Source organism: Monodon monoceros, unplaced genomic scaffold (assembly GCF_005190385.1).
Source record: "Monodon monoceros isolate NGI ecotype Baffin Bay Population unplaced genomic scaffold, NGI_Narwhal_1 Super_Scaffold_3, whole genome shotgun sequence".
NCBI classification, from domain to species: Eukaryota; Metazoa; Chordata; class Mammalia; order Artiodactyla; family Monodontidae; genus Monodon; species Monodon monoceros.
This window is the reverse complement of record NW_021703780.1, coordinates 46,810,574-46,828,122: the sequence shown is the minus strand read 5'-3', so window position 1 is coordinate 46,828,122 and position 17,549 is coordinate 46,810,574. Positions and strand designations below refer to the sequence as shown.

Genomic DNA, 17,549 nt, shown 5'->3' with positions numbered 1-17,549 from the left:
TGAGGGTGATAGTTGCTGAAGGTTGGGGTTGATTTCTTAAAATAAGACAACAATAAAGTTTGCCACTTTGATTGACTCCTCCTTTCATGAATGATTTCTCTGTAGCCTGCAAGGCTGTGTGATAGCATTTGACCCACAGTAGAATGTCTTTCAAAATTAGAGTCCTCTCAAACCCTGCCTTTGCCTCTGCTTTATCAACTAAATTTATGCAATATTCTAATCCTTTGTTGTCATTTCAACAATCTTCACAGCAGCTTCACCAGGAGTAGATTTCATCCAAAGAAACCACTTTCTTTGCTCATCAGTAGGAAGCAAGTTTTATCATGAGCTGGCAGCAATTCAGTCCCATCTTTAGGCTCCACTTCTAATTCTAGGTCTTTTGCTGTTTCCATCACATCTGCAGTGACTTTCTCCACTGAAGTCTTGAACCCCTCAAAGTCATCCACAAGGGCTGGAATCAGCTTCTTCCAAATGCCTGTTAATGTTGATATTTTGACCTCTTGCCATGAATCATGAATGCTATTCATGGCATCTGGGAAGGAATGGTGAATCCTTTCCAGAAGGTTTTCAATTAACTTTGCCCAGATCTATCAGAGGAGTCACTATCTATGGCAGCTATAGCCTTCAAGACCTGAAAGTTGAAATGACTCGTTGATCCATGAGCTGCAGAATGGATGTTGTGTTACCAGGCATGAAAACATCATTAATCTCTTTGTACATCTCCATCAGAGCTCTTGGGTAACTAGGTGCCTTGTCAATGAGCAGTAATACTTTGAAAGGAATCTTTTTTCTGAGCAGTAGGTCTCAACAGTGGGCTTAAAATATTGAGTAAACTCTGTTGTCAACAGATGCGCTGTCATCCAGGTTTTGTATAACCTATAATGGAAAAGAATCTGAAGCTATACATGTAAACTAACACAATATTGTAAATCAACTAAAGTTAAATAAAAAAGAAAGAATGAAGGAAGGAAGGAAGGAAGGAAGAAAGTATATATAGAGCACAGGCAGAATAGACTCAGCATGACTCTTAAGGGCCCTAGGATTTTCAGAAGGAAGGAAGGAAGGAAGGGAGGGAGGGAGGGAGGAAGGAAGGAGAGGAAGGAAGGAAGGAAGGAAAAAAAATACATATATAGAGCACAGGCAGAATAGACTGAGCATGACTCTTAAGGGCCCTAGGATTTTCAGAATGGTAAATGAACACTGGCTTCAACTTCACATCACCAGCTGCATTAGCATGCATGTCCTTTGAAGCTTTGAAGCCAGGCATTGTCTTCTCCTCTAGCTATGAAAGCCCTAGATGGCATCTTCTTCCAATAGAAGGCTGTTTTGTCTACATTTTATCCAGACCAGTAAAACTTTCTCCTTATCAACAGTAAGGCTGTTTCACTTTCTTACCATTTGTGTGTTCACTAGAGTAGCACTTTTAATTTCCTTCAAGAACTTTTCCTTTGCTTTCACTTCTTGGCTGTTTGGCACAAGGGCCTGGCTTTATGCCAGTTTCAGCATGCCTTCCTCACTAGGCTTAATCATTTCTAGCTTCTGATTTAAGGTGAGAGATGTGCGCCTCTTTCACTTGAACGCTTAGAGGCTGTTGTAAGGTTTTTAATTGGACTAATTTCAGCATTGCTGTGTCTTAGGGAATAGGGAGGCCCAAGGAGAGGGAGAGAGATGGGTGAACGGATGGTCAGGGGAGCAGTCAGAACACATACAACATGTATCGATTAAGTTCACCATCTTATATGGGCATGGTTTGTGGTGCCTCCAAACAATCACCATAGTAAATCAATGATCATGGACCACCATAACAAATATAATAATAATGAAAAAGTTTGAACCATTGCAAGAATTACTGTCAAAACATGACACAGAGACAGGAGGTGAGCAAATGCTGTTGGAAAAATAGTGCTGATACATTGGTTCAATGCAAGGTTGCCACAAACCTTCTATTTGAAAAAAACACAGTATCTGTGATGTGCAATAAAATGAGGTCTGCCAGTAATGTTTCCGAACGTTTTACCAGGTCATCGAGCTGTGTATATAGGTGTCCACGTCCCATTTAGTAAAGAGAGTCGCAGGCGTCACAGGCATCGTGGACACAAACATCACCACCGGAGAAGAAAAGACAAAGACTCAGACAGAGAAGATGGACGGGAATCTCCTTCTTACGGTAAGAGAATGGAAAGTTCTCCATTAACAGTTTAAGGTTCTTTCCTGGAAAGTTTTTTTTTTTTAATTAAATATTTCCTTTTTAAAATTGTATTTCTGCTATAACTCAGACACAGTATATGCATTGAGGAATACTAATTGAAGTAAGAATATTTTTTCTACAAGAAAAATGCTTAGTTTATAGGTTAAGATCTACTTAGGATGAGTGAAAAAAGTAAGGGGCTTTGGTTTCTTTATTGTATTCCAGCCTTGGAATTGTAAATGTTGAGTATTGACACTTAAAATGCAATTTAGGAGGGTTTTTATTTCCTTTTCTCTATTATATATTTCACAATTAACATATGCAATGAACAAATATCTGGAATCCTTAGGCTCCTGGAAGAGATTGAAAATTTTTTTTTTCATTCTTAAATACATTTTTTGCCAGAAGATTTTTATCCATAAAGCTGGATTACTTGGTTATCTGTGCAGAAAAGAGTGCTTTGATTTAATAGTATTGTCTTCAGAAGGACAGAATTTTTGTTTGAAAGCAGAGCAATAAAGAAGTGCCAGTAGACAGAGGAAATGATGGGAATCTCAGAAGGCAAAAAAGGCATATGGTAGAGGAAAACGAATTATTATCTGATCATAAAGATTAGTAGTTATTTAAGTGCCCCTGAAAGCTGGAAAGGCGAGAGCCCAAAAAAATAGCCGTGCGGCTTGAGCAGGACATTGCACTCAGTTGACATGTAGGGCGTCACTGGTTTTTTAGGACATCATGGCCCATATGGCCATCTACGCCATAGGTCCTAGTGTGTGCATTTTCGAGGAGCCATGTGAGCTGCACCCCCTCAGGCACTTGTGTGCTGTGCTGAAGGAAAGTTCTTTTGACGAGGTAAAGAGGGAAAGAATTACTGTGTATACTAACAGCTTATGTCAGGATCATAAGAAAGAAGATACTGATGGCCTAGTAAAATATTAAGTGCCAGTTCTTTGCTAAGTATTCCACCAAGCCCTTGACAACGTGCTTTGACTTAACCTTCTCAGCAGTTTTAAAAAATTAAAGATAGGTATTATTGTTTTCATTATATAGATGGAGAAATTTAAACTTAGGCTAAATGATGGGAATCTCTTAGCCAGTACTAAGAGATACTGATGGCCTAATAAACTATTAAGTGGTCATATAGCTAACAAAAATATGTCGCTGGTGAAGGAAAAATCAGTAATTTTAGAAAGCATCATTAGTGGACTTTGATGACATTGGTAGTTGAGAAGTATTTTGCTGTTATTTTGTGAGTGGATCAGTATGCTTCTCTATTTCATTCTGAATAAAAAGGCACACCATATTTTTTATAGGAATGCGGCTTACTAGACTGTAAGTATGTTTATATGTTCACCTGGCTAGGTGGTTTAATGTTCAAGCTGAGGTCTGAAATATGAAGTCTAAATATAGTGGTTTGAAAATAAATTTGGTGGAGAAAATATTTGTAACTTTTTCATAGAGTAATTATGCCTAGAAAAGTTTTATGCCACAGAATTGGGTTTATTTTGGGTTTAACTCCAATCTGTATCCTAGAAATTGCTATGAAGTCCCTTCTTTCATCCCCCCACTCTCCAAAAAGAGATTACACAGGTGTTTTGCTTCTGGACATGATGGAATAACAGGAATTGAATTTGCCCTCCAATTTTAAACACTTAGAAAACTGCACAAGATATATGAAACAGTAATTTTCAGACAATGGACAACAGACAGCATAGGATGCTGAGCTCTGAGAGAGGGGAAGCAAGTGAGATGACCCCTGTGGTCCTGAGTTCTTCCCTGTGAGACAGTTTCCAGGCCACAGCATGCGGAACCCAGACAGAGTGTAGCAGGCTCTCAGAGTTGAGGAGACAGTTTAGAATTTGGGGAGGCCTAGTAGGTTAGGATTTAAGATGTAGAGTGCCAGAGAGTAGAGAGCTACACACAGAGAGTGTTCTAAAGGTCTGAAGAAGGATCCTTTTAAATCTTTGGCTGGGTACTAGTCTGGGTATGTGTGACAGGAAACTACCTGAAGCTTGATAAATAGCCACCAGAAAGCAGTATGGTAAACAATTCCTGGATTTCACGCAAAGACTGAGAATAGGATGTGTTCCCACCAGTCAGAGTGGAAAGACCTTGTGACATATAGGGCATTAGATAGAGGTCTCAGAAGGGTATTGCCTTAATAGTAGGTCTAAATTAGTTTTACACTAAAGGCTGCAGTGGATCTGCTAGAAAAAAAAAAATTTGAAAGCAGGTCTTGAAAGAATTAAACTGACTTCAAGTATCTGCATGCTGGAAGAAAGTCTGGTACTACTAAAAGAAATACAGTAAAACCTAGCACCTAACCATGAGAAATGCACAATATCTGACATCCACAAATTATTTGGAATATAAAGAAGTAGGAAAATAGGCATAACCAAGAGAAAAATAAATCAATAGAAACAGATCCAGAGGGAGGAGGGAGCTTCAAGATGGCGGAAGAGTAAGACGTGGAGATCACCTTCCTACCCACAAATACATCAGAAATACATCTACATGTGGAACAACTCCTACAGAACACCTACTGAACGCTGGCAGAAGACTTCAGACCTCCCAAAAGGCAAGAAACTCCCCACGTACCTGGGTAGGGCAAAAGAAAAAAACAGAGACAAAAGAATAAGGACGGGACCTGCACCTCAGGGAGGGAGCTGTGAAGGAAGAAGTTTCCACACACTAGGAAGCCCCTTCACTGGCAGAGATGGGGGTGGCGTTGGGGGGCAGGAGCTTTGGAGCCACGGAGGAGAGCACAGCAACAGGGGTGCAGAGGGCAAAGCGGAGAGATTCCCGCATGGAGGATCGGTGCCTGAGAGGCTTGTCTGCTCACCCACTGGGACGGGCGGGGGCTGGGAGCTGAGGCTCGGGCTACGGAGGTCGGATCCCAGGGAGAGGACTGGGGTTGCCTACGTGAACACAGCCTGAAGGGGGCTAACGTGCCACAGCTAGCCAGGAGGGAGTCCGGGAAAAAGTCTGGAGCTGCTGAAGAGGCAAGAGACTTTTTCTTGCCTCTTTGTTTGCTCGTGCGCGAGGAGAGGGAATTAAGAGTGCTGCTTCAAGGAGCTCCAGAGACGGGCGCAAGCCGTGGCTATCAGCGCAGACCCCAGAGACAGGCATGAGATGCTAAGGCTGCTGCTGCAGCCACCAAGAAACCTGTGTGCAAGCACAGGTCACTGTCCACATCTTTCCTCCTGGGAGCCTGTGCAGCCTGCCACTGCCAGGGTCCCATGATCGAGGGACAACTTCCCCGGGAGAAAACACGGCGTGCCTCAGGCTGCCGCAATGCCATGCTGGTGTCTGCCTCCGCAGGCTGGCCCCACACTCGGTACCCCTCCCTCCCCCAGACCTAAGTCAACCAGAGACCCCAAATCAGCTGCTCCTTTAACCCCGTCCTGTCTGAGCAAACAACAGACGCCCTCAGGCGACCTACACACAGAGGCAGGTCCAAATCCAAAGCTGAACCCCGGGAGCTGTGTGAACAAAGAAGAGAAAGGGAAATTTCTCCCAGCAGCCTCAGGAGCAGCGGATTAAATCTCCACAATAAACTTGATGTACCCTGCATCTGTGGAATACCTGAATAGACAACGAATCATCCCAAATTGAGGAGGTGGACTTTGGGAGCAACTATATATATATATATATTTTTCCCTTTTTCTCTTTTTGTGAGTGTGTATGTGTATGCTTCTGTGTGTGATTTTGTCTGTATAGCTTTGCTTTTACCATTTGTCCTAGGGATCTGTCAGTCCATTTTATTTGTTTGTTTGTTTAGGTTTTTGGTATAGTTTTCAGCACTTGTTATCATTAGTGGATTTGTTTTTTGGTTTGGTTGCTCTCTTCTTTCTTTTTTTCTTAAAAAATTTTTTTAAAATCTTTTTTATTTTAATTTTATTTTCTTTTACATTATTTTATTTTATCTTCGTCTTTCTTTTTTTTCCTCCCTTTTATTCTGAGCCATATGGGTGACAGGCTCTTGGTGGTCCAGCCAGGTGTCAGGGCTGTGCCTCTGAGGTGGGAGAGCCAAGTTCAGGACACTGGTCAACAAGAGACCTCTCAGCTCCACGTAATATCAAAGGGCGAAAGTCTCCCAGAGATCTCCATCTCAACGCCAAGACCCAGCTCCACTCAACGACCAGAAAGCAACAGGACTGGACACCCTATGCCAAACAACTAGCAAAACAGGAACACAACCCCATCCATTAACAGAGAGGCTTCCTAAAATCATAATAAGGCCACAAACACCCGAAAACGCACCACCAGACATGGACCTGCCCACCAGAAAGACAAGATCCAGCCTCATCCACCAGAATACAGGCACTAGTCCCCTCCACCAGGAAGCCTACACAACCCACTGAACCAACCTTAGCCACTGGGAACAGACACCAAAAATAATGGGAACTACGAACGTGCAGCCTGCGAAAAGGAGACCCCAAACACAGTAAGTTAAGCAAAATGAGAAGACAGAGAAACACACAGCAGATGAAGGAGCAAGATAAAAACCCACCAGACCTAACAAATGAAGAGGAAATAGGCAGTCTACCTGAAAAAGAATTCAGAAAAATGACAGTAAAGATGATCCAAAATCTTGGAAATAGAATGGAGAAAATACAAGAAAAGTTTAACAAGGTCCTAGAAGAACTAAAGAGCAAACAAACAGTGATGAACAACACAATAAATGAAATTAAAAATTCTCTAGAAGCGATCAGTAGCAGAATAACTGAGGCAGAAGAACGGATAAGTGACCTGGAAGATAAAATAGTGGAAATAACTACTGCAGAGCAGAATAAAGAAAAAAGAATGAAAAGAATTGAGGACCATCTCAGAGACCTCTGAGACAACATTAAGCGTGCAAACATTCGAATTATAGGGGTCCCAAAAGGAGAAGAGAAAAAGAAAGGGACTGAGAAAATATTTGAAGAGATTATAGTTGAAAGCTTCCCTAAAATGGGAAATGAAATAGTTAATCAAGTCCAGGAAGCACAGAGAGTCCCATACAGCATAAATCCAAGGAGAAACACACCAAGACACATATTAATCAAACTATCAAAAATGAAAGACAAAGAAAACATATTAAAAGCAGCAAGGGAAAAACAACAAATAACACACAAGGGAATCCCCATAAGGTTAACAGCTAATCTTTCAGCAGAAACTCTGCAAGCTTGAAGGGAGTGGCAGGACATATTTAAAGTGATGAAGGAGAAAAACCTACAACCAAGATTACGCTACCCAGCAAGGATCTCATTCAGATTTGATGGAGAAATTAAAACCTTTACAGACAAGCAAAAGCTGAGAGAGTTCAGCACCACCAAACCAGCTTTACAACAAATACTAAAGGAACTTCTCTAGGTAGGAAAACAAGAGAAGGAAAAGACCTACAGTAACAAACCCAAAACAATTAAAAAAATAGTAATACGAATATACATATCAATAATTACCTTAAAGGTAAATGGATTAAATGCTCCAACCAAAAGATATAGACTGGCTGAATGGATACAAAAACAAGACCTGTATATATGCTGTCTACAAGCGACCCACTTCAGACCTAGGGACACATACAGACTGAAAGTGAGGGGATGGAAAAAGATATTCCATGCAAATGGAAATCAAAAGAAAGCTGGAGTAGCAATTCTCATATCAGACAAAATAGACTTTAACACAAACACTATTACAACAGACAAAGAAGGACACTACATAATGATCAGGGGATCAATCCAAGAAGATATAACAATTGTAAAAATTTATACACCCAACATAGCATCTCAATACATAAGGCAAATACTAACAGACATAAAAGGGAAATTGACAGTAACACAATCATAGTAGGGGACTTAGCACCCCATTTTCACCAATGGACAGATCATCCAAAATGAGAATAAATAAGGAAACACAAGCTTTAAATGATGCATTAAAGAAGATGGGCTTAATTGATAATTATAGGACATTCCATCCAGAAACAACAGAATACACATTCTTCTCAAGTGCTCATGGAACATTCTCCAGGATAGATCATATCTTCTTGGGTCATAAATGAAGACTGGGTAAATTTAAGAAAATTGAAATCATATCAAGTATCTTTTCCAACCACAGTGCTGTGAGACTAGATATCAATTACAAGACAGAATCTGTAAAAAATACAAACACATGGAGGCTAAACAATACACTAATAACCAAGAGATCACTCAAGAAATCAAAGAGTAAATCAAAAAAAATACCTAGAAACAAATGACAATGAAAACACCATGACCCAAGACCCAAAACCTATGGGATGCAGCAAAAGCAGTTTTAAGACGGAAGTTTATAGCAATACAATCCTACCTTAAGAACAAGAAATATCTCAAATAATCAACCTAACCTTACACCTAAAGCAATTAGAGAAAGAAGAACAAAAAAACACCAAAGTTAGCAGAAGGAAAGACATCATAAAGATCACATCAGAAATAAATGAAAAAGAAATGAAGGAAACAATAGCAAAGATCAATAAAAATAAAAGCTGGTTCTTTGAGAAGATAAACAAAATTGATAAACTATTAGCCAGATGCATCAAAAAAAAGGGAGAAGACTCAAATCAATAGAATTAGAAATGAGAAGAGAGAAGTAACAACTGACACTGCAGAAATACAAAGGATCATGAGAGATTACTAAAAGCAACTATATGCCAATAAAATGGACAACCTGGAAGAAATGGACAAATTCTTTTTTTTCTAATTAAAAATTTTTTTTTATTTTTGGCTGTGTTGGGTCTTCATTTCTGTGCAAGGGCTTTCTCTAGTTGTGGCAAGTGGGGGCCACTCTTCATCGCGATGCACGGGCCTCTCACTATCACGGCCTCTCTTGTTGCGGAGCACAGGCTCTAGACGCGGAGGCTCAGTAGTTGTGGCTCACGGGCCTAGTTGCTCTGCGGCATGTGGGATCTCCCAGACCAGGGCTCGAACACATGTCCCCTGCATTAGCAGGCATATTCTCAACCACTGCGCCACCAGGGGAGCCCTGGACAAATTCTTAGAAATGCACAGCCTTCCGAGACTGAACCAGGAAGAAATAGAAAATATGAACAGACCAATCACAAGCACTGAAATTGAAACTGTGATTAAAAATCTTGCAACAAACAAAAGCCCAGGACCAGATGGCTTCACAGGTGAAATCTATCAAACATTTAGAGAAGAACTAAAACCTATCCTTCTCAAACTCTTCCAAAATATAGCAGAGGGAAGAACATTCCCAAACTCATACGAGGCCACCATCACCCTGATACCAAAACCAAACAACGATGTCCCAAAGAAAACTACAGGCCAATGTCACTGATGAACATAGATGCAAAACTCCTCAACAGAATACTAGCAAACATAATCCAGCAGCACATTCAAAGGATCATACAGCATGATCAAGTGAGGTTTATCTCAGGAATGCAAGAATTCTTCAATATACACAAATCAGTCAATGTGATACACCATATTAAGAAATTGAAGGAGAAAAACCATATGATCATCTCAATAGATGCAGAGAAAGCTTTCGACAAAATTCAGCACCCATTTATGATAAAAACCCTGCAGAAAGTAGGCATAGAGGGAACTTTTCCTCAACATAATAAAGGCCATATATGACAAACCCATAGTCAACATCGTCCTCAATGGTGAAAAACTGAAGCCATGTCCACTAAGAACAGGAACAAGACAAGGTTGCCCACTCTCACCACTATTATTCAACATAGTCTTAGAAGTTTTAGCCACAGCAATCAGAGAAGAAAAAGATATAAAAGGAATCCAAATCATAAAAGAAGTACAGTTGTCACTGTTTGCAGATGACATATACCTAGACAATCCTAAAGATGCTACCAGAAAACTAGTAGATCTAATCAATGAATTTTGTAAATTAGAAGGATGCAAAATTAATGCACACAAAACTCTTGCATTCCTATACACTAATGATGAAAAATCTGAAATTGAAATTAAGAAAACACTCCCATTTACCATTGCAACAAAAAGAATAAAATATCTAGGAATAAACCTACCTAAGGAGACAAAAGACCTGTATGCAGAAAATTTAAGACACCGATGAAAGAAATTAAATATGATACAAATAGATAGATATACCATGTTCTTGGATTGGAAGAATCAACATTGTCAAAATGAGTATACTACCCAAAGCAATCTACACATTCAGTGCAATCCCTATCAAACTACCACTGGTATTTTTCACAGAACTAGAACAAAAAATTTCACAATTTGTATGGAAACGCAAAATTGAGAACGAAAAACGGAGTTGGAGGAATCAGGCTCCCTGACTTCAGACTATACTACAAAGCTACAGTAATCAAGACATTATGGTACTGGCACAAAAACAGAAATATAGATCCATGTTACAAGATAGAAAGTCCAGAGATAAACCAACGCACATATGCTCACCTTATCTTTGATAAAGGAGGCCAGAATATACAATGGAGAAAGACAGCCTCTTCAATAAGTGGTGCTGGGAAAACTGGACAGCTACATGTAAAAGAATGAAATTAGAACACTCCCTAACACCATACACAAAGGTAAACTCAAAATGGTGTAAAGACCTAAATGTAATGCCAGACACTATAAAACTCTTAGAGGAAAACATAGGCAGAACACTCTATGACATAAATCACAGCAAGATCCTTTTTGACCCACCTCCTAGAGAAATGGAAATAAAAAGAAAAATAAACAAATGGGACCTAATGAAATTTGAAAGCTTTTGCACAGCAAAGGAAACCATAAACAAGACTAAAAGACAACCCTCTGAATGGGAGAAAATATTTGCGAATGAAGCAACTTGCAAAGGATTAATCTTCAAAATTTACCAGCAGCTTATGCAACTCAATATCAAAAAAGCAAACAACCCAATCCAAAAATGGGCAGAAGACCTAAATAGACATTTCTCCAAAGAAGATATACAGATTGCCAACCAACATATGAAAGAATGCTCAACATCATTAATAATTAGAAAATGCAAATCAAAACTACAGTGGGATATCTCACGCTGGTCAGAATGGCCATCATCAAGAAATCTACAGAGTGCTGGAGAGAGTGTGGAGAAAAGGGAACCCTCTTGCGCTGTTGGTGGGAATGTAAATTGATACAGCTAGTATGGAAAACATTATGGAGGTTCCTTAAAATCTAAAAGTAGGGGAGGAACCAAGGTGACAGAGTAGAATGACATGCTCTCACTCCTTCTTGGGAGAACACCAGAATCACAACTGGCTGCTGGACAATCATTGACAGGAAGACACTGGAACTCACCAAAAAAGATACCCCACATCCAAAGACAAAGGAGAAGCCACAATGAGACGGTAGGATGGGTGCAATCACAGTAAAATCAAGTCCCATAACTGGTGGGTGGGTGACTCACAGAGTGGAGAACACTTATACCACAGAAGTCCACCCACTGGAGTGAAGGTTCTGAGCCTCATGTCAGGCTTCCCAACCTATGGGTCTGGCAACAGGAGGAGGAATTCCTAGAGAATCAGAATTTGAAGCTTAGTGGAAATTGACTGCAGGACTTTGACAGGACTGGGGGAAACAGAGACTGCACTCTTGGAGGGCACACACAAAGTACTGTGTGCATCGGGACCCAGGGGAAGGAGCAGTGACCCCAGGGGAGAGTGAACCAGACCTACTTGCTGGCGATGGAGGATCTCCTGCAGAGGCAGGGAAGGGGGGCTGTGGCTCACCGTGGGGACAAGGACAGTGACAGTAGAAGTTCTGGGAAGTACTCCTTGGCATGAGCCCTCCCAGAGTCTGTCATTAGCCCCACCAAAGAGCCCAAGTAGGCTCCAGTGTTGGGTTGCCTCAGGCCAAACAATGAACAGGTGGTGAACCCAGCCCCACCCATCAACAGTCAAGTGGATTAAAGTTTTACTGAGCTCCGCCCACCAGAGCAACAGTCAGCTCTACCCACCACCAGTCCCTCCCATCAATCGTTTAGCCTCATCCACCAGAGGGCAGACAGCAGAAGCAAGAACTACAATCCTGCAGCCTGTAGAACAAAAACCACATTCACAGAAAGATAGACAAGACAAAAAGGCAGAGGGCTATGTACCAGATGAAGGAACAAGATAAAACCCCAGAAAAACAACTAAATGAAATCGGGATAGCCAACCTTCCAGAAAAAGAATTCAGAATAATGATAGTGAAGATGATCCAGGACCTCAGAAAAGAATGGAGGCAAAAATTGAAAAGATGCAAGAAATGTTTAACAAAGACCTAGAAGAATTAAAGAAAAAACAGAGATGAACAATAAAATAACTGAAGTGAAAACTACACTAGAAGGAATCAATAGCAGAATAACTGAGGTAGAAGAACGGATAAGTGACCTGGAAGACAAAATGCTGGAATTCACTGCTGTGAAAGAGAGTAAAGAAAAAAGAATGAAAAGAAGTGAAGACAGCCTAAGAGACCTCTGGGGCAACATTAAATAAAACAACATTTGCATTATAGGGGTCCCAGAAGGAGAAGAGAGAGAGAAAGGACCAGAGAAAATATTTGAAGAGATTATAGTTGAAAACTTCCCTACCATGGGAAAGGAAAGAGCCACCCAAGTCCAGGAAGCGCAGCGAGTCCCATACAGGATAAACCCAAGGAGAAACATGCCGAGACACATAATAATCATATTGGCAAAAATTAAAGACAAAGAAAAGTTACTGAAAGCAGCAAGGGAAAAACGAAAAATAACATACAAGGGAACTCCCATAAGGTTAACAGATTATTTCTCAGCAGAAACTCTACAAGCCAGAAGGGAATGGCATTATATACTTAAAGTGATGAAACAGAAGAACCTACAACCAAGATTACTCTACCCGGCAAGGATCTCATTCAGTTTCGATAGAGAAATCAAAAGCTTTACAGACAAGCAAACCGTTAAGAGAATTCAGCACCACCAAACCAGCTCTACAACAAATGCTAAAGGAACTTCTCTAAGTGGAAACACAAGAGAGGAAAAGGGCCTACAAAAACAAACCCAAAACAATTAAGAAAATGGTCACAGGAACATACATATCGATAATTACCTTAAACGTGAATGGATTAAATGCTCCAACCAAAAGACACAGGCCTGCTGAATGGATACAAAGGAAAAGACCCACATATATGCTGTCTACAAGTGACCCACTTCAGACCTAGGGACACATTCAGAATGAAAGTGAGGGGATGAAAAAAGATATTCTATGCAAATGGAAATCAGAAGAAAGCTGGAGTAGCAATACTCATATCAGATAAAATAGGCTTTAAAATAAAGAATGTTACAAGAGACAAGGAAGGACACTACATAATGATCAAGGGATCAATCCAAGAAGAAGATATAACGATTATAAATATATATGCACCCAACATAGGAGCACCTCAATACATAAGGCAACTGCTAACAGCTATAAAAGAGGAACTTGACAGTAACACAATAATAGTGGGGGACTTTAACACCTTACTTAACACCAATGGACAGATCATCCAAAATGAAAATAGATAAGGAAGCAGAAGCTTTAAATGACACAATAGACCAGATAGATTTAATTGATATTTATAGGACATTCCATCCCAAAACAGCAGATTACACTTTCTTCTCAAGTGCACACAGAACATTCTCCAGGATAGATCACATCTTGGTTCACAAATCAGTCCTCAGTAAATTTAAGAAAATTGAAATCATATCAAGCATCTTTTCCGACCACAACGCTATGACATTAGAAACGAATTACAGGGAAAAAAACGTAAAAAACACAAACACATGGAGGCTAAACAATACGTTTCTAAACAACCAAGAGAGCACTGAAGAAATAAAGAGGAAATCAAAAAATACCTAGAGACAAATGACAATGGAAACACGACGATCCAAAACCTATGGGATGCAGCGAAAGCAGTTCTAAGAGAGAAGTTTATAGGAATACAATGTTACCTCAAGAAACAAGAAAAATCTCAAGTAAACAATCTAACCTTACACCTAAAGGAACTAGAGAAAGAAGGACAAACAAAACCCAAAGTTAGTAGAAGGAAAGAAATCACAAAGAGCAGAGCAGAAATAAATGAACTAGAAACAAAGAAAGCAATAACAAAGATCAATAAAACTAAAGCCTGGTTCTTTGAGAAGATAAACAAAATTGATAAACCTTTAGCCAGACTCAAAAAAAAAGAGAGAGAGGACTCATCAATAAAATTAGAAATGTAAAGAAGTTACAACAGACACCACAGAAATACAGAGCATCCTAAGAGACTACTACTAGCAACTCTGTGCCAAAAAAATGGACAACCTGGAAGAAATTGACAAATTCTCAGAAAGGTATAACCTTCCAAGACTGAGCCAGGAAGAAACAGAAAATATGAACAGACCAATCACAAGTAATGAAATTGAAGCTGTGATTAAAAATCTTCCAAGAAACAAAAGTCCTGGACCAGATGGCTTCACAGGTGAATTCTATCAAACATTGAGAGAAGAGCTAACACCCGTCCTTGTCAAACTCTTCCACAAAATTGCAGAGGAAGGAACGCTCCCAAACTCATTCTATGAGACCACCATCACCCTGATACCAAAACCAGACAAAGGTACCCCTAAAAAAGAAAATTACAGACCAATATTACTGATGAGTATAGATGCAAAATCCTCAACAAAATACTAGCAAACAGAATTCAACAACACATTAAATGGATCATACAACATGATCAAGTGGGATTTATCCCAGTGATGCAAGGATTCTTCAATATACGCAAATCAGTCAGTGTGATACACCATATTAACAAATTGAAGAATAAAAACCATATGATCATTTCAGCAGATGCGGAAAAAGCTTTTGACAAAATTCAGCACACATATATGATAAAAACTCTCCAGAAGGTGGGCATAGAGGGAACCTGCCTCAACATACAAAGGCCATATACGACAAAGCCACAGCCAACATCCTTCTTAATGGTGAAAAACTGAAAGCATTTCCTCTAAGATCAGGAACGAGACAAGGATGTCCACTCTCACCACTATTATTCAACATAGTTTTGGAAGTCCTACCCACGGCAATCAGAGAAGAAAAAGAAATACAAATTGGAAAGGAAGAAGTAAAACTGTCACTGTTTTCAGATGACATGATACTATACATAGAGAATCCTAAAAATGCCTCCAGAAAACTACTATAATCAATGAATTTGGTAAAGTTTCAGGGTCCAAAATTAATGCACAGAAATCTCTTGCATTCCTATACACTAATGATGAAAAATCTGAAAGAGAAATTATGGAAACACTTCCATTTACCATTGCAACAAAAAGAATAAAGCACCAAGCATTAAACCAGCTAGGGAGACAAAAGACCTGTATGCAGAAAACTATAAGACACTGATGAAAGAAATTAAAGATGATACAAACAGTTGGAGAGACATTACCATGTTCCTGGATTGGAATAATCAATATTGTGAAAATGACTATACTACCCAAAGCAATCTACAGATTCAATGCAATCCCTATCAAATTACCAATGGCATTTTTTATAGAAGTAGAACTAAAATTCTTAAAATTTGTATGGAGACACAAAAGTCCCTTAATAGCCAAAGCAACCTTGAAGGAAAAAAACAGAGCTGGAGGAATCAGACTCCCTGACCTCAGACTATACTACAAAGATACAGTCATCAAGACAATATGGTACTGGCACAAAAACGAAACGTAGATCAATGGAACAAGATGGAGAGCCCAGAGATAAACCCACGCACCTATGGTCAAGTAATCTATGACAAAGGAGGGAGAGATAAACAATGGAGAAAAGACAGTCTCTTCAATAAGCGGTGCTGGGAAAACTGGACAGCTACATATAAAAGAATGAAATTAGAACCCTCCCTAACAATAAAAATAAACTCAAAATGGATTTGAGACCTAAATGTAAGACCGGACACTATAAAACTCTTAGAGCAAAACATAGGAAGAACACTCTTTGACATAAATCACAGCAAGATCTTTTTTGATCCACCTCCTACAGTAATGGAAATTAAAACAAAAATAAACAAATGGGACCTCATGAAACTTCACAGCTTTTGCACAGCAAAGGAAACCATAAACAAGATGAAGAAACAACCCTCAGAATGGGAGAAAATATTTGCAAACGAATCAACGGACAAAGGATTAATCTCCAAAATATATAAACAGCTCATGCAGCTCTATTAAAGAAACAACGCAATCAAAAAGTGGGCAGAAGACCTAAAAAGATATTTCTCCAAGGAAGACATACAGATGGCCAAGAAGCACATGGAAAGCTGCTCTACATCACTAATTATTAGAGAAATGCAAATCAAAACTACAATGAGGTATTACCTCACACCAGTTAGAATGGGCATCATCAGAAAATCTACAAACAACAAATGCTGGAGAGGGTATGGAGAAAAGGGAATCCTCTTGCACTGGTGGGAGTGTAAATTGATACAGCCACTATGGAGGTTCCTTAAAAAACTAAAAATAGAATTACCATATGATGCAGCAATCTCACTACTGGGCATATACCCAGAGAAAACCATAATTCAAAAAGACACATGCACCCCAATGTTCATTGCAGCACTATTTACAATAGCCAGATCATGGAAGCAACCTAAATGCCCATCGACAGACGAATGGATAAAGAAATTGTGGTACATATATACAGTGGAATATTACTCAGCCATAAAAAGGAACGAAATTGTCATTTGTTTAGACGTGGATTAATCTAGAGGCTGTCATACAGAGTGAAGTAAGTCAGAAAGAGAAAAACAAATGTCGTATATTAACGCACGTATGTAGAACCTAGAAAAATGGTACAGATGAACCAGTTTGTAGGGCAGAAGTTGAGACACTGATGTAGAGAACAAACATACGGACACCAAGCGGGGAATACCACGGTGGAGTGGGGATGGTGGTATGCTGAATTGGGCGATTGGGATTGACATGTATACACTGATGTGTATAAAATTAATGACTAATAAGAACCTGCAGTATAAAAAAGCAAGCAAACAAAAAACAACTAATACTAAACTTTCTTTGGGTTAGTTTTATGGAAATATGTTAATATAAATGTTTCAGACATAACATGAAATATCTAAAAATCTTATATGTTCTGGTATAATATTAAAAGCCATAATTCTAGTTATTACTTTAAAATGTATATTTCAGAATTAACTAAATTTTCTTGTCAATTGCCTTATTATGAACTTTCATCAAATCTTTAACCATGGTCATTTTTAAGTCTTTTGTCATTTACAGAGTTCTGGGTGTACTCTGATGGTTTTGCAAAAATGTTCCTATAAAAGGGTTTCATCTTCAAGGAATTCATGGAAAAGACTGAAAAGTACAGGCTTCTGGTAACTGACTATACTGCTGAACTGAATGAATAAGTATTTTC

The 17,549-nt window shown here is 39.3% G+C and overlaps 1 protein-coding gene across 5 annotated transcripts in view; it reads left to right on the top strand.

Annotated features, from left to right (window-relative positions):
• The window catches only part of SLC4A7 (solute carrier family 4 member 7), a 125,119-nt gene that overhangs the window by 44,183 nt on the left and 63,387 nt on the right, over positions 1-17,549 (top strand). For all 5 annotated transcript variants that reach the window (XM_029241690.1, XM_029241689.1, XM_029241693.1 and 2 more), the window contains exon 3: positions 2,021-2,167. In XM_029241690.1, the coding sequence (XP_029097523.1) occupies positions 2,021-2,167 (147 nt within the window). The remainder of the gene's footprint in view (positions 1-2,020; positions 2,168-17,549) is intronic.